Source organism: Micromesistius poutassou, assembly GCF_964030765.1.
Source record: "Micromesistius poutassou genome assembly, contig: SCAFFOLD_4601, whole genome shotgun sequence".
NCBI classification, from domain to species: domain Eukaryota; kingdom Metazoa; phylum Chordata; class Actinopteri; order Gadiformes; family Gadidae; genus Micromesistius; species Micromesistius poutassou.
Window position 1 is genome coordinate 1 of NW_028177411.1, and position 19,724 is coordinate 19,724.

The 19,724-nt window shown below is 49.8% G+C and overlaps 1 protein-coding gene across 1 annotated transcript; it reads left to right on the forward strand.

The window, feature by feature from the left end:
* Positions 1 to 121: 121 nt before the first annotated feature.
* Positions 122 to 19,247, forward strand: LOC311376155 (protein WWC3-like; the record flags this gene model as incomplete). Its single annotated transcript, XM_084491025.1, has 18 exons — positions 122 to 196; positions 3,625 to 3,754; positions 4,835 to 4,966; positions 6,462 to 6,535; positions 7,916 to 8,164; positions 8,725 to 8,814; positions 9,396 to 9,976; positions 10,188 to 10,308; positions 11,576 to 11,656; positions 11,985 to 12,071; positions 13,546 to 13,744; positions 14,506 to 14,658; positions 14,986 to 15,062; positions 15,462 to 15,582; positions 16,176 to 16,328; positions 16,753 to 16,845; positions 17,690 to 17,926; positions 19,120 to 19,247. Coding segments are annotated over exons 1-18 (2,756 nt in total), but the record flags the coding sequence as incomplete, so codon positions are not given.
* Positions 19,248 to 19,724: the final 477 nt, after the last annotated feature.

Here is a 19,724-nt window from a genome sequence, read left to right on the forward strand (position 1 = left end):
TCTCTCTCTCTCTCTCTCTCTCTCTCTCTCTCTCTCTCTCTCTCTCTCTCTCTCTCTCTCTCTCTCTCTCTCTCTCTCTCTCTCTCTCTCTCTCTCTCTCTTTCCCCCCCCCCCAGCTCTGCAGGCTAAAGCAGGAACTAGCCCAGATGAAGCAGGAGCTCCACTACAACCAGATGGGCGTGGAGACCCTGCAGGAGTAAGTCTTACGTGTGTGTGTGAGTGAGTGCCCCCGCGGAGCCCACCCTTCCTACTCTTCCTCCCCAGTACACTGACCTCACCCACGCAGGTTCCCACCCATGGACACCCAACACACACTCTCACGGTGTCACACACACACACACCCTCTCTCTGTCTGTCTTCATCTCTCTCTCCCTCATCCTCCTCATCCACACTCCACTTAGCTTACCTGCCTGTCGGTTTAAAACTTGTCGGTTTAAGAACTGTCACCTTGCCCTCATTTTACGACCAGGGTTTATTCCGGTTATTTACAAATAAAACGAATGTGTCTTGGCCCAAAGGAACTCACACAAACCGCGGTGGACAGAAGGCTATAAACAAGCAGCACCAACATGAGTATTCTGTCAAAAATGAAGATTGGAGTCATACTCAAGTACTTGGATAGCCGTTAAAACTGTATATAGAACCTGAGTCATGTTATATTAGTAGGCTTTTTTATGGTGTGTGATGAAAACAAGATCATAACTAAGAGTGACTCTTTCCAGAAACATTTCCCAGCTTATGTTGCGCTCCGGGCTACAGCTTAATATAATTTAATCATATAATGAATTGTATAACGAAGGTGTAATCCGCACAGCCGCACAGCAAATCAGTCAATAAAAAAAACATAACTTATGAAAACTTTATTTATAAAAATTGTCGGGCGACGTTTCTATAAATAAGCAGAACTAAATACTATTCCTCACCACTGATTTCCCAGTGGCTATGTGTTTCTGAAGATACAGAAACGTAGCGTTTGAGAAGACGAGTGTTTGAGGAGATGAGAGGCGACGGTTGAAGAGGGAGAGTTAGGAGAGGGAGTTTGAGTAGAGGAGCGAGTTTGAGTTGAGGAGAGGGTGTAGGTTTCGGAGAGGACGGGGGAAGACAGCTTGAGGAGGAGATGAGCATTTGAATAGAGAAGAGAGTATGTGGAGTGGAGCGGAGAGGCCGAGGAGAGCGGAGAAGAGCGTGTGGAGGAGAGAGGAGAGGAGGGGAAAAAAGAGAGGAGATTTCGAGGAGAGCAATAGAGAAATTTTTTCAGCGGAAACGTGGGGACTCCACCCCAGGAAGAGGATGTCCAGAGCCGTGGCCCGGACAGGAAGTAGCTGTGTGGAGAGGGAGCGGGGAGGAGAGGGAGGGGGTGCATTCCTCTGCTCTTCCTGAGTCCTGGCCACAGGCTCTTATCTGCTAGATAATACACAACCCTCCGCTCCCAGAATAGCCAGCACAACACACAGCTTGCAGAAAACACAGATTCATCCGTGTGTGTGTGTGTGTGTGTGTGTGTGTGTGTGTGTGTGTGTGTGTGTGTGTGTGTGTGTGTGTGTGTGTGTGTGTGTGTGTGTGTGTGTGTGTGTGTGTGTGTGTGTGTGTGTGTGTGTGTGTATGTTTACACCTAGTCCTGAATTTGTTGTGGTTCACCCAGCGGTAGGGAGCCCAGGCAGCTATTCTTTTGGAACAGTTTATATTCTTCGAATAGTTGATTGTTCTAATCGTTTCTATTGTTCGAAATAGTTAAATTGTCCGGAGAAGCTTCTATTGTTCAAACAGTTTCTATTGTTTCCTATCTCAGCTGATGTTGCCAATATGGCCGCTCGTTTCCCCTTCGTCCTGCGCCACAGCAGGGAGTCCAAAGAACCCCCACCTGATGGAAACCCCCGCCCCCCCCCCTCCCCCCGTCCCATCAGCCCCTCCCCTCTCCCATCAGCCCCTCCCCAACCACCATCAGCATTCTAGCTGCTGGCGCAAATGCATACATATTTATGTACGTATGTAAGTATGTATGTCTCTAATCTAATAGATGGATATATCCGTGTCTATGAACATACATTAAGCGTGTAGGAATTTATAAATATTAAATTGTGCGTAAATATATATATGTGTATATATATATATATATATATATATATATATATCTCTATCTTTAAAGTGGTAAATATACACAAACAGCCAGAGGTAGTGGAGCCACTGAGCAGAGCCCAGGGCCTGCCAGCAGAAGGGGGCCGCGGGGGGACAAAGCACTGCTTGTTTAGGGGCGGCCAGGCCCCTGGGCAGCAGAACAGTACCTGCTGTTGAAGAGGGAGAGGGCTGTGGTGGGGCCAGAACCACATGCCAAGGCTAGGTCCAAGGCATGCAGGCCCTTAGCGGCACCCAGGCCTCCTCCTTCTCCTCCTTTCTCCTCCTCTCCCCTCACACACACACACACACACACACACACATACGCACACACCTTCAGATTCAGGGGGCCTCCCGAGCCTCTTGAAGCTCCCCTACAGATTTGAAACAATCCTTAAGATGGATGAATTTGGAGTCATATTGGGATAATGGATCGTAGTTGGTACTTTAGTAGTCCTGGGGTGTTGTCTGTTAGCTGTGTCAGCTGTTATAGTACGGTATGAAAACGTAGTTTGCTATTATTGTTCACTGTGTTGGCGGCTGAGGTAAGAAAAAAACACAAGCTAGTTTGTTTATTTGTAGTCCCTTCTTTCGGGAGCATTTCTGTTAGCCAGGGAGAGCTAGCACTCGGCTATGGCTGGCTACGCTGCAGGCTAGCTCACGTTTCACTTCCCAACTATTTTGGCCTTTGAAACTGGGCCTTTAAAAAAGAAAAAAAAGACTCTGCACGTGAGAACAGATTAAGATAAATGTTTACCCTGACCCAACTGTCAACATAATTTAGCTTAATGTTTCTTGATGCTGTTCGTGGAAAGAGTGATTTCAGAAGTTAGTGGCCCTGCTGCTATGAGCATATGACTTAATTTATTGAAATCGCCCGACCATGACTTGATACTGATGCGTTTCCCATGAAAACATTTCCCCTTCGAGACGCGGCCCTGTTTCTGGTAAAGGAAGGAGCGAGGTCATCTCTAACTTGAGTTATTATAATGAGGTGTCAAAAGAGGAGGGGGGGCGGGGGGGAATGCACAGACTATAATTAGGACGTGGTGAGTGTCTTAATGTCCAGTGAGATGATGAAGCATCGCATACCTCCTTCTGAATGAAAATGTACACTCATTTCATTCACTCACTGTTCCCTCACTCGGCTACACACACACACACGCACGAACACACACTATTGATATTTGTTGTACATTTTGTGTATATGTTTTCCTTTATGAGGGTTATTTTTAAAGGATATTTAAATATTATTAAAAACATGAATGGCCTTCATGTCAGCCGAAAGGTTTAGGGTCTGAGTCCCAAAGTCCAACACAGTGGTGTGTGTGTGTGTGTGTGTGTGTGTGTGTGTGTGTGTGTGTGTGTGTGTGTGTGTGTGTGTGTGTGTGTGTGTGTGTGTGTGTGTGTGTGTGTGTGTGTGTGTGTGTGAGATGCTCACCCTGGTTACAGTGGTTGGGGTGAGAGTGTCTGCTGAATGATTAAGCATGCTTTACTCCTTGTGTTTGTCAGGATCGACAGGAAGATGTCCAGCAGTCAGACCAACTACAAGCTGGACGAGGCGCAGGCCATCTTCAACGAGCTGCGCAGCATCAAGAAGGCCATCAGCACGGGCGAGAAGGAGAGGCAGGACCTCATCCAGGTAGGCTCCTCCCACACCTGTAGCCCTCATCCAGCTAGGCTCCTCCCACACCTGTAGGCTCCTCCCACACCTGTAGGCTCCTCCCACACCTGTAGCCCTCATCCAGGTAGGCTCCTCCCACACCTGTAGTCCTCATCCAGGTAGGCTCCTCCCACACCTGTAGCCCTCATCCAGCTAGGCTCCTCCCACACCTGTAGCCCTCATCCAGCTAGGCTCCTCCCACACCTGTAGGCTCCTCCCACACCTGTAGCCCTCATCCAGGTAGGCCCCTCCCACACCTGTAGGCTCCTCCCACACCTGTAGGCTCCTCCCACACCTGTAGCCCTCATCCAGGTAGGCTCCTCCCACACCTGTAGGCTCCTCCCACACCTGTAGCCCTCATACAGGTAGACTCCTCCCACACCTGTAGGCTCCTCCCACACCTGTAGCCCTCATCCAGGTAGGCTCCTCCCACACCTGTAGGCTCCTCCCACACCTGTAGGCTCCTCCCACACCTGTAGCCCTCATCCAGGTAGGCCCCTCCCACACCTGTAGTCTCCTCCCACACCTGTAGTCCTCATCCAGGTAGTCTCCTCAAAAACCAAACACAAACTTCAGGGACTGTATTTCACCTGCAGAGACCAATGATGATGCAATAATGTAGACTATTTGTCTTTGTCTACTATGTCAACTATAATGGCCGATTTGTAAAATAGGTATCGAATTTGGTATGCCACAAACAAGTCACTGTTGTCGGTACATTATCAGCCACGTCAAAACCACTGATACATTCCAAAACAAAGGTGTGGTTCTGTGTACCTGAGAAGAAAAGAGTTAAACTTGAACCAGTGGTCAACAGTGGGGACATGATTTTACAATCAATCAAGGGATTTCAAAATCATGTTGTTACTTATTCACTTTTCAGGGTTAACTCCAAACAGCCAAAATCCAATGTTTTTGAGCAAATTGAATATTTTAGATGCTTTTCACAACCCTAAAAAACCTCACTTAAATCCATGTTCATGTCCCGGTAACATCATGTCTTTATTGTTACGCCTTCATCAACTCTCTCCCTTTCCTGTGTTCCTCTCAACCAATCAGAGCCTGGCTAAACTGACGCTGAACTTCCATAGCAACACATCGCTAGGGGACGAGTCGGTGAGCGCTGCGGGCGACTTGGCCAATCAGCTGCAGTTCTGCGAGACGGGCTGCCAGACAGAATACCTGGGAGAGGTAGGGTGCCCTCCAGCCCCCAGGGTGCCACTGGCCCTACTGCAGGCCCGGCTAGAGGGACTGCTGCTGGGCGCGTTGCTGCGATGCACTGCCCTCAGCCTGGTCCTCATCCAGACCTTAGCCACACCAAAGCTAACCTTATTCCTAGCTCTAACCGTTTTATGCTAACTTTCCCTTATAGCTTAACTTTAATTATCTAGGCAAGGCAAGGCAACTTTATTTATAAAGCACTTTTCATACACAAGGCAGACTCAAAGTGCTTCACATATAAACATTGTCATACAATAAAAATAATAGATAATTAGAAGAAAAAAAGTAAAATTAAGGCAAAGTTAAAAAAGCATTTTAGAAAGTGCAATGTATTTAAGATCAGATCAACAGTCTCTCTGGTATAACCACGTTGGGACTCCAACCCGACCTAAAGGAACTTGGTCCTTACCCACGTCGGGACTTCAACCCGACCTAAAGTCTCTATCAGATCATGTATCTCTCTGATACCCACGTCAGGACTCCAACCAGACCTAAAGGAACTTGGTCCTTTCTCTGGGACTCCAACCCAGATTCTAGGACTCTAACCCAGTCTCTCTGGTATCAGATCATGTATCTCTCTGGTAAAAATAAAGTTAAGTTAGTAATAAAATAAAAAATAGATAGAAAATAAAGGCAATAAATCTATAACCTAATACCTGTCTAACTTATCCATTTGTATTTCATATCCAAACCTAAAGCTTTTCCAGAGCATAGTTGCAGCCCTCAAAATGAATGTCGCCCAACGCCATGAAAACAGCTGATAAACAAGTCACTGGGTTGCTAGGTGACGCTTGATGGCACTTGATGGATTGCAAGCTCAAGACATTTTTTGCGTTCTCTTGCAAGTCGCGACACGGTGGAATGAGAAGCATGAAGAAATGTTTGAGGATAATTCAAGATGTTATATGAGTCTGTTAACATTAATTTGAATGTGCCAAATAACGTTTTACAGGGTGCTGGAATTTATGAATTAATTATATACGAATCTTGGTGACTGCTTTATTATTTTATAGAAGCAGGGGACCACATGATACTTTTATAGAACCTTCCAAAAGGTGACACGGTTGATGTGATTTAACCTCCACTCCATCAATCTCTCTGATGCCAGTTTTTAAGTCCACCTTGTGTACTTACACTCCTACTGTGTAGTTAGCATCAGCACTACATCTCTGGTGTGTATTTTGGCATCACAATGTGTGTGTGTTTAAACTCTTACAGTGCTTTAACTTCTTCAAATGGTCAAATAAAATTCAAGAGTTACATGACCACTCAACAAGTGCAGGGGGAATTTTCTTACGCTCGTTGCTAAACAAACATAACTGAAAAGTAGAAGCCGATATGTAACTCAATACATATACAGACATGACACAACCCGGGCGACTGTGTAAAGTGAATATTGGGCATCAACTGTATCCAGCTAAAGATCTGACATGGCCCTGTCATTTAATCTCCTCTTCTCTGCCAGTACGGTTCCCCAGATTCGTCTCCGTTGGTGGACAAAGTGAAGCTCAACTGGCAGTATGAAGAGGCCAAGAAGAAGTAAGTATAGCGAATCACCAAGCTGGAGCTAGCACAGTTTGAGTTAGCACAGAACTAGCACGGGCAACATGTACACACGCAACCTGCACAAACAAAATACACACAGACACCATACACACATAACATGTACACACAGACAGCATACACATAGACAACATGCACACACACACACACACACAACATATACAAGCAAAATACACACACGTGACATGTACACAAACATAACATGAACACAGACAACATACATCCACACACAACATGCAGACATGTCACATGCACAACCTGCACCCTGCCATGAAATAACTAACCAATAAAATGTATGTATGTAAGTATGCATTATGTTAGCCATGATGTGTGTGTGTGTGTGTGTGTGTGTGTGTGTGTGTGTGTGTGTGTGTTGAGGACGGGGGGGGGGGGGGGGGTGTTCATGTTGCTATGCTGACTACTCAAATGCCAACTATGAGATCAGAGGTGATGGAGAGAGGGCGAGAGCAGGACCTGTGGAAACTTCTGTGTTCCGTCTCTGAGTCACAGTCTGAAGTCAAACATATAAACATCGTTTTATTTGAGCCTTAGACAGTCTCGGTCTCAGGCCGGGATTGTGCCGTCCTCACTGAGGTCCTCAGAAGGCACCTGTATGGATATTTTTTGGCAGTCTTACCGGATAGGCGTACAGTGCTGCCCTCCTACACTTTTCTGCAAGGCCCCAGTAACGTAGAATGTAAAGATATAGTGTATCAGAGTATAATAAAGAGCTGTGTGCGAGCAAATGTAGGTGAATGTAAAGGGCGTCTTATTCAGCAAATGGATCATTATAAAATATATCATGTGATAATGTACATGGAGGATGGATGGTTTAATATGATAATGTACATATAGGATAGATGGTATATCTCATATGATAATGTTCATGTAGGATAGATGGTATAATATATAATATGATAATTTACATGTAAGACAGATGGTATAATATAATGTCATTGAAGGATAGATGGTATAATAACTCGTATTATGATCATGTACATGTAGGATAGATGGTATCATATCTCATATGATAATGTACATGAAGGATAGATGGTATAATATGATAATGTACCTGAAGGATAGATGGTATAATATGATAATGTACATGTAAGACAGATGGTATAACATGATAATGTACATGAAGGATAGATGGTACAATATATAATATGATAATGTAGGATAGCTGGTATAATACCTGGTATGATGGTGTTCCTGTAGTGTAGGATAGCTGGTATAATACCTGGTATGATGGTGTCCCTGTATTGTAGGATAGATGGTATAATACCTGGTATGATGGTGTCCCTGTAGTGTAGGATAGCTGGTATATAATACCTGGTATGATGGTGTCCCCGTCAGGGTGCAGAGCATCCAGCAGCAGCTGGCCCAGCTGGAGGGGGAGAGCTGGTCGGGCCAGGCGGAGGCGGAGCGGGACCGGGGCTTCATGCAGCTGGTCCGCGAGAAGGAGGCGCTCCTCCAGGAGATCACGCTCCTCGGCCAGCAGCCGCAGCCCCCCGACACCTCCCTGCAGCTGGAGGAGGAGCGGCAGCGGCTGGAGGAGGAGGTGCAGAGGGCCCACACCTCCCAGAACCAGGGAGCCAACCAGAGGTACGGGAGGAGGAGGTGGCGGAGGAGGGGGAGGGGGAGGATAGAGAGGAGGAGGAGGAGATGGAGGAAGATGAGAGGAAAGGAGGAGGAGATGTAGGAGGAAGATGAGGCGGAGGAGAGGGAGAGGGAGGAGGTGGATAAGATGATGGAGGACAAGATGAGAGTGAGAAGGAGGAGAGTGATGAGGCAGAGGAGAGGGAGGAGGGAGATGAGTAGGAGGATGGGAGTGAGGAGGAGGAGAGAGACACGGAGGAGGAGAGGGAGGAAGAAGAGAGGGAGGAGGATAGAAGGAAGGAGAAGCAGAGGGAGGAGCAGAAGGTGCCATCAGCGATCCTTTAGGTCTATATTAACGCTGTTGATGTCACCACCGAACGCCAAAACCACCACAATACCACTGTCATCCCAGATGACAGTGGTTTTGTGCACCGATGTTTTTTGGATCTGGAAACACAGCGTAGGTTTACAGATAACGGTTACAAATGGTACGGATTGGTATTGCCGGTTGGTTGTGAAAGGGTTTGCTGTGGTGAGGTAGGTTTACATCTTATGTGTCCCGGTAGGATCCTCCTACAGGAGAAGAGGAACATCCTACTGAGACAGCTGGAGGAGACCACACGGCTCACCACCTACCTGCACTCCCAGCTCAAGAGGTGCCTGTCTATCTGCCTGCCTGTCTGCCTGCCTGTCTGTCTGCCTGTCTGTCTGTGTCTCTGTGTGTCTGTCTTTCTATGTGTGTGTGTGTGTGTGTGTGTGTGTGTGTGTGTGTGTGTGTGCACCCCATGGTTAATGCCCACTGCTAGTTATACTTTGGGTGGCGTGCACTATCGCTGCGTGACTCAGACGATAGGCATACCGTAATGTCCACCCTTGTCCTCTATGATTGGCTAATGGCATGCTTCCACACACTCTTTTTCCACACACTACGTTATTATTATTCCACTTTGTTATCGTGCTCTTCTAGTATTTGGGTTTTATCAAATGCACCATATTACTGGGGTTGTTTGTTGACTTTCTCTAGCACTGGTACTATTGTATTATTCCGGATCATTGATCATGTTGTATACATGTAGGACTAGTGCTGGTGTACTACTAATGTCGTATTCAATATCCATGTTAGAATTGTTGTTTTCTTGTATTGGAATTGTTGTTTTATTGTATCCATCGAGTACTGATGTCCAACTCCTCCTCCTCCTCCTCCTCCTCCTCCTCCTCCTCCTCCTCCTCCCCCCAGCCTCTCAGCCAGCTCCCTGACCGTGTCGTCCAGCAGCAGCCGGGGCTCCCTGGCGTCCAGCCGGGGCTCCCTGGCGTCCAGCCGCGGCTCGCTCAGCTCCATCAGCTTCAGCGACATCTACGGCGTGCCGCAGTACGAGCGCCACGACGACGCCCACGAGCCCCACCCCCGCTACCTGCCGCCCGCCGACGTGCTGGCCGCCGCCGCCCGGGACGCCGCCGCCACCGCCGCCTGCGAGGCCGCCGCCCCGCCCCTGCAGGGCAAGCCCAAGCGCTCGCAGGACACGCCGCACTCGCTCGCCTCGCTCTCCTCCCGCTCCTCGCTCTCCTCGCTGTCCCCGCCCAGCTCGCCGCTGGACACGCCCCACGCGACGACGGCGGCGGCGGCGGCGGTGGCGACGCTGGCGGCCGCGGGGGCGGGGTCTCAGGACTGCCCCCTGGCCCAGATGACGGAGGAGTACCTGGAGCTGGCGGGCCGCTGTCTGCTGGAGGGCCGGCGGGGCCAGCAAGCCCCGCCCCTCCCGGAGGAGACGGGCGCCGCGCCGAGAGACGCCGGGCACCAGGGGGCGTTCACCTCCGCAGGCGAGTGACCTCATTGACCCCGGAGCCCTCGGTGACCTGAGAGACGGCGCTGCCATGCAAGGCGTTCGCCGTCCAAACGGGACCACACCTTGGAGTTACTGCAGGATTGAAACGGCAACGTTTAAAAACCGTCTTTTACGTTCTCTGAACTAAGCTGTGTATGTCAATCCACTGAATGACCGTGTGTGTGTGTGTGTGTGTGTGTGTCCAGGAGTCACCCTGAGGTGCAACAGCGCCAACCGTAGCGGGCGCCGTGCGCGACGTGTGTCTGCGGGCCCCTCGGAAGACGCTTTGGCCACGGACAGCGGGGTGTTCGAGGCCTGGGGCCGGCGGTGAGGAGCGCCCTACCCTCTGTCTCGGTGTCTCTCTCTGTCTGTGTGTCTCTGTCTCTCTCTGTCTCTCTCTGTGTCTGTGTCTGTCTCTGTGTCTCTCTGTCTCTGTGTCTCTCTGTCTCTCTCTGTCTCTGTGTCTCTCTCTGTCTCCCTCTCTGTCTCTCTGTCTCTGTCTCCTCTCTGTCTCTGTCTCCCTCTCTGTCTCTCTGTGTCTCTCTCTGTCTCTGTGTCTCTCTCTGTCTCTGTGTCTCTCTCTGTCTCTGTGTCTCTCTCTGTCTCTGTGTCTCTCTCAGCCTCTCACTTGATTTCAATACATAAGAGCTTGAATATCAATTCAATTCTTCTTTCGCTCTCTCTCTCTCTCTCACTGGTTCCTTCTCTCTCTCGCTGGTTCCTTCTCTCTCCCTCTCATCTCTCCTCCCAGTTTGTTTCTCCACTCCATCTCTCCTCCCAGTTTGTTGCTCCACGTCCCTCTCCCCCGTCTCGCTGTAGCACTGGCTCCATCTAGTGGTCGAGGAAGAAACTACACTTGAGGACATAGTCAAAGTCATAGACGGCTCACATGGGCCCTGCTTTTAGCGTCTCTTTAAATCGGGAGTTGAGAGTGGTTGTGAGCTAGAGATTGTGAGATGTTTTCTCGGTCCGCACAGGCAGGAACCGTTGTACAAGAGATGGAGACAACCGTTTCAAATCCACCTCCGGAGGTGGTTCATGCTACATTCAATCTAGAATGAAGAGAGAGAGGTTGCTGTCCTGACTGACTATGATGCAAAAACCATGGATGTTATAAATATCTGAAGATCTGTGTGCACAAGCGCATGTCCAGGGGGATCTCTGGTGAACTACCCATATAGACTGAGAGAGACGGTTGTGAGTGCGCTGCCTCTTCCTGTAAACAGATATATTTTTTAAATGCGACACAAGGGTAATTCAAGAATGGTTGTAGAATCTATTTGTCTCTTGTAAACAGGGCCATGGCCTCGCCGTTTCAGATTCCAGTAGTTTGTGTGACCTACAGTAACAATATTTCAGTCAGGCAAGATGCCAGTCAGTGAGTTAACATTTGAGTGAGTGATATAAAATTAGTTAAAATGTTAGTAGAAAATTGAAAATGTGAGCCGGCGAGTTCTGACATTTGTCCGTCAGTGGGTTTAAATGTAAGGCCGTCAGTGAGTTGAACCTTGCATGACTGAATTCATACTTTAAATGTTGGCCCTTGTGGTAAAAATCTAAGTTATCAAGTGAGGTTGTACGTGTGTTCCTGCAGGACGGAGGAGTCTGAGGAGCTGGCCTACATGAAGGAGCTGGCGTCTGTGAGCGAGCCGGTCCAGATCCATCTGGGAGTGCTGTGAGTACGGGACCCCCAGCACCGACACAAGCAGACCCAGACACAAGACCCGTTCCACTGACACTCACCTCTGTACTTCGGAACAGCATCTCTGTGTCTCCATTCAATTCAAAGGGTTTCAATGGCATGGAAAGAATAAAATAACATAAGCCAAAGCAAATGCATATGCATGCAAATAAGATTCTTATCTATAATAATCTAAAGATTACAAACTAAAGATTACAAAAGACTTGCATGACTTTACAATTACTGGTAATGATACACATTTTGATTGTAAGTGTTAAAATCTCTCTCTCTCTCGCTCTCGCTCTCTCCACATGCGTTCCAGGTACGACTCGACCTCTCAGAGTCTCCTGTTACATCTCCTGCAGCTGAAGAATCTCAACAAGTCCACAGTGCGAGACGGACACAAAGTGTGAGTGTCGAGTGAGATCGGTGTCAGGATGTAAACACTGTCTCGTGGCTCCGTCACTCTGACCGCTTCCTGCATTCTCAGAGCTGAAGTATTGCTCTTATTAAAAGCCTACAAGTGAGGCAGAGAATCAAAGCACAGAATCACATTTGGAGTAGCTACAAAACTTCTACTTTAAGTGCTACATGAGCAAATCTATTTATTATAAGTCACTTTGGATAAAAGTATCTGCTAAATGCCCCGAATGTAAATATAAGCAGCATCCGTAGCCTACCTGTAGGGCTTTTATTTAGCAAGATGCCCTAACATCTACCTGCTCATTAATGACATAAATACATATATTCTGTAAGTCACTTCGAATGAAAGACAAAATGTAAATGACAAGTACATCTTTTGGCTTAGCCCCCCCGCTGGGGTTGACCTGAGACCTGGGGGTCTGCGCGTTGGCGCCCCCTGCCTGCTGCGGCATCAGAGAACGGTTCCATGTATGACCTGGTGTTGTCCTGTATGACCTGGTGTTGTCCTGTATGACCCGGTGTTGTCCTGTATGACCCGGTGTTGTCCTGTATGACCCGGTGTTGTCCTGTATGACCCGGTGTTGTCCTGTATGACCCGGTGTTGTCCTGTATGACCCGGTGTTGTCCTGTATGACCTGGTGTTGTCCTGTATGACCCGGTGTTGTCCTGTATGACCTGGTGTTGTCCTGTATGACCTGGTGTTGTCCTGTATGACCCGGTGTTGTCCTGTATGACCCGGTGTTGTCCTGTATGACCCGGTGTTGTCCTGTATGACCTGGTGTTGTCCTGTATGACCCGGTGTTGTCCTGTATGACCTGGTGTTGTCCTGTATGACCTGGTGTTGTCCTGTATGACCTGGTGTTGTCCTGTATGACCTGGTGTTGTCCTGTATGACCTGGTGTTGTCCTGTATGACCTGGTGTTGTCCTGTATGACCCGGTGTTGTCCTGTATGACCTGGTGTTGTCCTGTATGACCTGGTGTTGTCCTGTATGACCCGGTGTTGTCCTGTATGACCCGGTGTTGTCCTGTATGACCTGGTGTTGTCCTGTATGACCCGGTGTTGTCCTGTATGACCCGGTGTTGTCCTGTATGACCCGGTGTTGTCCTGTATGACCCGGTGTTGTCCTGTATGACCCGGTGTTGTCCTGTATGACCCGGTGTTGTCCTGTATGACCCGGTGTTGTCCTGTATGACCTGGTGTTGTCCTGTATGACCCGGTGTTGTCCTGTATGACCCGGTGTTGTCCTGTATGACCCGGTGTTGTCCTGTATGACCCGGTGTTGTCCTGTATGACCCGGTGTTGTCCTGTATGACCCGGTGTTGTCCTGTATGACCCGGTGTTGTCCTGTATGACCTGGTGTTGTCCTGTATGACCCGGTGTTGTCCTGTATGACCTGGTGTTGTCCTGTATGACCCGGTGTTGTCCTGTATGACCTGGTGTTGTCCTGGGGTGCCGCAGGTACGTGAAGGTGCACCTGGTGCCGGTGGACGCCAGCCGGTCCTGCTGCGCCTTCTACTGCTGCAAGGCCCTGGAGCCCACGCCTCAAATCTCCTTCAACGAGGGCTTCCGCATCCCCGTGGCGACCGCCGCCCTGGCGCCCTGCGCCCTCCAGCTCTCGCTCTGCTCGCTCGGAGCGCAGGCCCACGAGGAGCTGCTGGTAGGCCGGGCTTCATCCCCCTTCTCCCATCCGTTACCCCCCTAGTGTGTCTGTATCTCCGTCTTTCGGTTCAATTCAACAGAACTTGAATTCAGTTCTCTCTCTCTCTCTCTCTCTCTCTCTCTCTCTCTCTCTCTCTCTCTCTCTCTCTCTCTCTCTCTCTCTCTCTCTCTCTCTCTCTCTCTCTCTCTCTCTCTGTTGATCGGTCCATCTTTCGCTGTGTGTCTCTATCGCGGCCTCGCTCTGTGTCTCTCTTTCTGTTTCCTTCCGTGTCTCTTTCTGTTTCTCGCTCTGTCTCTCCATCTTTCCTCCCACCCTTCCCCCTAGTGTAGTCCAGGCACCCTCCTCTACCCCACTACCGTAAGGTCAGAATCTCGACCCACAGGGGAGAGTGTGACACCTATGGGTGAAACGGAATCGAGGCTGGTTTCTGATTGGCTGTGATAACCAGGGTGTCAGCAGTAAAACATGACTTGTAGTAACTGGGGTTTCACAAGAGGTGGCACTGTGACTTCTTGTTCAATTTAAAACAGATTTCTCAATTTGTGTTTATTCCAAGTCTCCTTATTAACTTTTAAAAATCACTCCACACAAAATACTTAAGTATCCATTAGGATTAAATTATCATTATATGAAATGAATATTATTATTATTATGACACCCCATGCATTTCAGTAACCCTGATGGAAAACTCCTGATTGTGTGTGTGTGTGTGTGTGTGTGCGTGTGCGTTCGTGTGCATGTGCGTGCGTGCGTTGCAGGGCACGGCCCAGCTGGGTTTGGCAGATTGTGAGGGGGGTCTGGAGATGGTTTTCCATTGGCTGAGAGTGCAGATGGTGGGCGGAGCCGAGCAGAGAAGTCACAGCAGACAGCAACATGACGGCCAGGAGGACGAGTTCAGAGCTAGAGGCCTGGTACACACACACACGCACACGCACATGCACACTTGTTTATGCATTCCTATTCAGGCACGTGCACAGGGGTTTTGAGGGGCAGGGGCCGGATTGTTGATTGTTTGGGGAGGGGGGTGGATCGCGGACAAGCGCTGTTGCGGGCGCGATTGTTGCCGCGCGGGGGGGGGGCGGGGAATCACGGACGAGCGCAGTTGCGGGCGCGATTGTTGACGGGGGGGGGGGGGCCTTCGATCGAACACTCAGAGGGCACTTTTTAATACGAGGCAAAAAGGGCAGGGGCTCAAGCACCCCTACGATCGTAGCCCTAACGTTCTTCTGTCCTTCCAGGACGCGGCCGTTCGTCTGGAGGAAGCGGAGCGGGAGAGACGGGGGAGGAGGGACAACGTGGAGGCAAACTCGGAGAGGTTCGTCCCGTGTTCGTCTCTGCTCTCACACTGTTGTTAGATAGAAATGTACATGTCTCAACTGGATGAGAATAAATGAGGTAACATTACCTGAGGTAACAATTACAATATATTAATTTAGATTTGAGGTGTGTGTGTGTGTGAATAAGGTATAAATAAGGTATCAAAACTATTTCAATGGCCCAGCTGCGCAGCGCTCCTAGCCTGTGCGTGCCTGTTAAAATGCCATAAATCACACCGTCACGCGTCCAGCGTGTCGTCTACCTGCACCTGTGTGTGGGATGGTCCTCCCCCTCTCGGCGTGCCTCACATTCCGCCGACCTGGCCCCAGCCGCGCCGCGAGCCGGGGCGAGGCTCACCCTAAACCCTCACCTGGTGTGTCTGCGTCGCGGGTTGCAGGAGCTGGCAGGCGGAGTCGGTGGACAGCGGGTGCAGCAGCAGTGCCCCGTTCCCCGGGCCCTGTCAGGAGGGGCTCTGCTACACTGTGGCCCCCGCCGCCAGCAGAGCCCCCGCCGCCAAGGTAACACCGCCCCCTCACACACACTGGGTGGAGCTGTGGTGGTGGTGGTGGTGGTCTTGTTGTTTTCACAGTGTTGTTTTTTGTAATAGTGTTGCAGTCTGGGTGTGGTTGTTGTCATTGTCAAAGTGTTGTTGTCGTTGGTGTTGTTGTTGTTGGTAGGGGTGTAAATATTATCGATTATTATCAATTATACAGCCGATTTTTTTATACAGCATCGATTTGTCCGCAAGAGTATCGATTATTAAAAAAATATATATATATATTATTATTATTTATTTTTAACACTTAAGTGTGTATAGAATACTGTTTCTGTATTCACAATGAAAGGCGAATTATTATTTTTTTGTTGATTTATTAGATAGATATTATATTAAGAATATTGAGTATTGAATCGTATCGAAGTCGTATCGTGGGGGATTCAGAAGTATCAAAATAATCGAATTGTTGGCTTAAGAAATCGATTCTATCGAATCGTCATGAAGGCTCCGATCTACACCCCTAGACGTTGGTGCTGTTTTCACAGTGTTGTTTTTTGTTGTCACAGTGCTGTTGTTGTTTTCACAATTGTGTGTGTGTGTGCGTGCGTGCGGCAGGTGGAGAAGGCCACCATGACGGAGGGTATGTACCCGGAGCAGGTGAGGGTCCGGGGGGCTCGCTGGGGCCACGCCTCCCCCTTCATCCGCAGCAGCACCATCGTCCGCTCCCAGACCTTCTCCCCCGGGGCCCGCAGTCAGTACGTCTGCAGGGTGAGGACGCACACACACACCAGAGCACACACACACACACACCAGAGCACACACACACCGGAGCACACACACACCGGAGTACACACACACCGGAGCACACACACACACACACACACCGGAGCACACACACACACACACACACACACACACACACACACACACACACACACACACACACACACACACACACACACACACACCGGAGCACACACACACACACACAGGAGCACACACACACCGGAGCACACACACACACACACCGGAGCACACACACACACACACACACACCGGAGCACACACATGCACACACACCGGAGCACACACACACACACACACACACACACACACCGGAGCACACACACGCACACACCAGAGCACACACACACACACACATTAACTGTGTGGATAATAACTCTCTCTTCAGCTGTATCGCAGCGACAGTGACAGCTCCACGCTACCAAAGAAGTCCCCGTTCGTCAGGAACACGTTGGAGAGGAGAACCCTGCGCTACAAGCAGGTACAGACGCGTCTCCGGAACCTTCTGGAACGGCTTCGATCTTTGATCAAGCTACAGCGATGTCCTCTTTTCAGTCTTTTTTCAACTTCAAATTCACTGTGTGTGTGTGTGTGTGTGTGTGTGTGTGGGCGCTCTGGTGTGTGTGTGGGCGCTCTGGTGTGTGTGTGTGTGCGCTCTGGTGTGTGTGTGTGTGTGTGTGGGCACTCTGGTGTGTGTGTGTGTGTGTGTGTGTGTGTGTGTGGGCACTCTGGTGTGTGTGTGTGTGTGTGTGTGTGTGTGTGTGGGCGCTCTGGTGTGTGTGTGTGTGCGCTCTGGTGTGTGTGTGTGTGTGTGTGGGCACTCTGGTGTGTGTGTGTGTGTGTGTGTGTGTGTGTGTGTGCGCTCTGGTGTGTGTGTGTGCGCTCTGGTGTGTGTGTGTGCGCTCCGGTATGTGTGTGTGTGGGCGCTCTGGTGTGTGTGTGTGCGCTCCGGTGTGTGTGTGTGGGCGCTCTGGTGTGTGTGTGTGTGTGCGCTCTGGTGTGTGTGTGTGCGCTCCGGTATGTGTGTGTGTGTGTGTGTGGGCGCTCTGGTGTGTGTGTGTGGGCGCTCTGGTGTGTGTGTGTGTGTGTGCGCTCCGGTGTGTGTGTGGGCGCTCTGGTGTGTGTGTGGGCGCTCTGGTGTGTGTGTGTGAGTGCGCTCTGGTGTGTGTGTGTGCGCTCCGGTATGTGTGTGTGTGTGTGGGCGCTCTGGTGCGTGTGTGTGTGTGTGGGCGCTCTGGTGCGTGTGTGTGTGCGCTCTGGTGTGTGTGTGCGCTCTGGTGTGTGTGTGTGTGTGTGTGCGCTCCTGTGTGTGTGTGTGTGTGCAGCAGCAGCAGTCGTACCGCTCCTCCCTGGCGGAGCAGCCCACGCGCACCTCCCTGGACCTGGAGCTGGACCTCCAGGCCTGCAGGACGCGCCAGCGGCAGCTGGGCGAGGAGCTCAGCGCCCTGAGGGAGCTGAAGGTCCGCCTGGAGGAGCCCCACCCCGGCCCGGCCCCCGAGGTCCCCCACTGGGCCCTCAGAGACCAGCGCTTCCGCTGCCTGCTGCGCGAGGCCCAGAGACAGGTCAGCACGCGCTCTTTAAAGCGGCGCTATGTCGCTTGTGTTAAAGCGGCGCTATGTCGCTTGTATTAAAGCTGAACTATGTCGCTTGTGTTAAAGCTGCACTATGTCGCTTGTGTTAAAGCGGCGCTATGTCGCTTGTATTAAAGCTGAACTATGTCGCTTGTGTTAAAGCTGCACTATGTCGCTTGTGTTAAAGCTGCACTATGTCGCTTGTATTAAAGCTGAACTATGTCGCTTGTGTTAAAGCTGCACTATGTCGCTTGTATTAAAGCTGCACTATGTCGCTTGTATTAAAGCTGAACTATGTCGCTTGTATTAAAGCTGCACTATGTCGCTTGTATTAAAGCTGAACTATGTCGCTTGTGTTAAAGCTGCACTATGTCGCTTGTATTAAAGCTGAACTATGTCGCTTGTGTTAAAGCTGCACTATGTCGCTTGTATTAAAGCTGAACTATGTCGCTTGTATTAAAGCGGCGCTATGTCGCTTGTGTTAAAGCTGCACTATGTCGCTTGTATTAAAGCGGCGCTATGTCGCTTGTATTAAAGCTGCACTATGTCGCTTGTATTAAAGCGGCACTATGTCGCTTGTATTAAAGCGGCGCTATGTCGCTTGATGGAAATGATATCTGGGAATTGGCGTTTGCCTGTCTTACCTAGAGTCAGACCAGTAGTTTAATTCCAAATTAACCATTGTGAGTCCGAAAGGGGGGTTGTGTAGCGAATAGTCGCTTATTCAAAACGAGCGCCAGTAACAACACAACAAGATGCAGTTGGTCAATTGTATTATCAGCTGCTCCTGGCTGTCTACGGGGAAGGTAACTGGTCAGCGGCCAATCACAGGTAGGCTAATAATCACAGTGCCAAAGTATATGTGTTTGGAGACAAACTACAATCTTTTTGTGTTAAGCCAAGTTAAAATGAAAGTGTACCTCATCTTCTTTCATTTTAAACGCCTCGGTCAGACGAGTGGCTGCGTGTTTACTGGTAGAGGAGGAAGTGGTGCTTACAGGTAGAGGAAGAGGTGCTTACTGGAAGAGGAGGTGCTGTGTGCTTACTGGTAGAGGAGGAGGAGGTGCTGTGTGCTTACTGGTAGAGGAGGAGGAGGTGCTGTGTGCTTACTGGTAGAGGAGGAGGTGCTGTGTGTTTTTAGCCAGTGGTATAGGAGGTTCTGAGGAGATCCCGTTGCTCCACAGGCAAACCAAAGCCAGCAGGAGCAGCGGCAGGAGGAGGCGGCAGAGAGGAGGCTGAGGAAGGCATCCAAGGAGGTGCTTCAGATGAGAGGACAAGGCCAGAAGGAGCCGCTCCCCGTTCATACGTTCAGGTTGGTGCTCCTCCTAAATCGTAACCCTATTTCCTAACCCCTTACACTCACTCCTCACCTTTATTCCTCACCCTCACTCCTGACTCCTAACCCTTAACCCCTAACCCCAGTAGGCCAGCTTAGCATGCAATACGGATATAATACCCATGATGCAGGTGCTTATGCACCTGTAGAGATGTCCATCAACGCCTGTCTCTGTTTACACACGGGAGTTCAACTGTACTGTGTTTACCTTCCCATCCTCAACCAATGCTTGAGTCATGCTAGGAAACCCTTCGACATTTGGGAAGGCTAGCCTTGACATGTGACGAGACACGATGTGCACCACGCAAAGACAATAAAACTTCGGTCGTTGTGGAAATGCTTTTGTCCTACTTGTCCGACGTGATTTAGTACTTTTGTGAGATAAGAGCAGGGTATCTTGCTCTTCGTTTTGCCTGCAGCTCGACTCTGGAGGTTGGGGGTTGGACCTAGAAC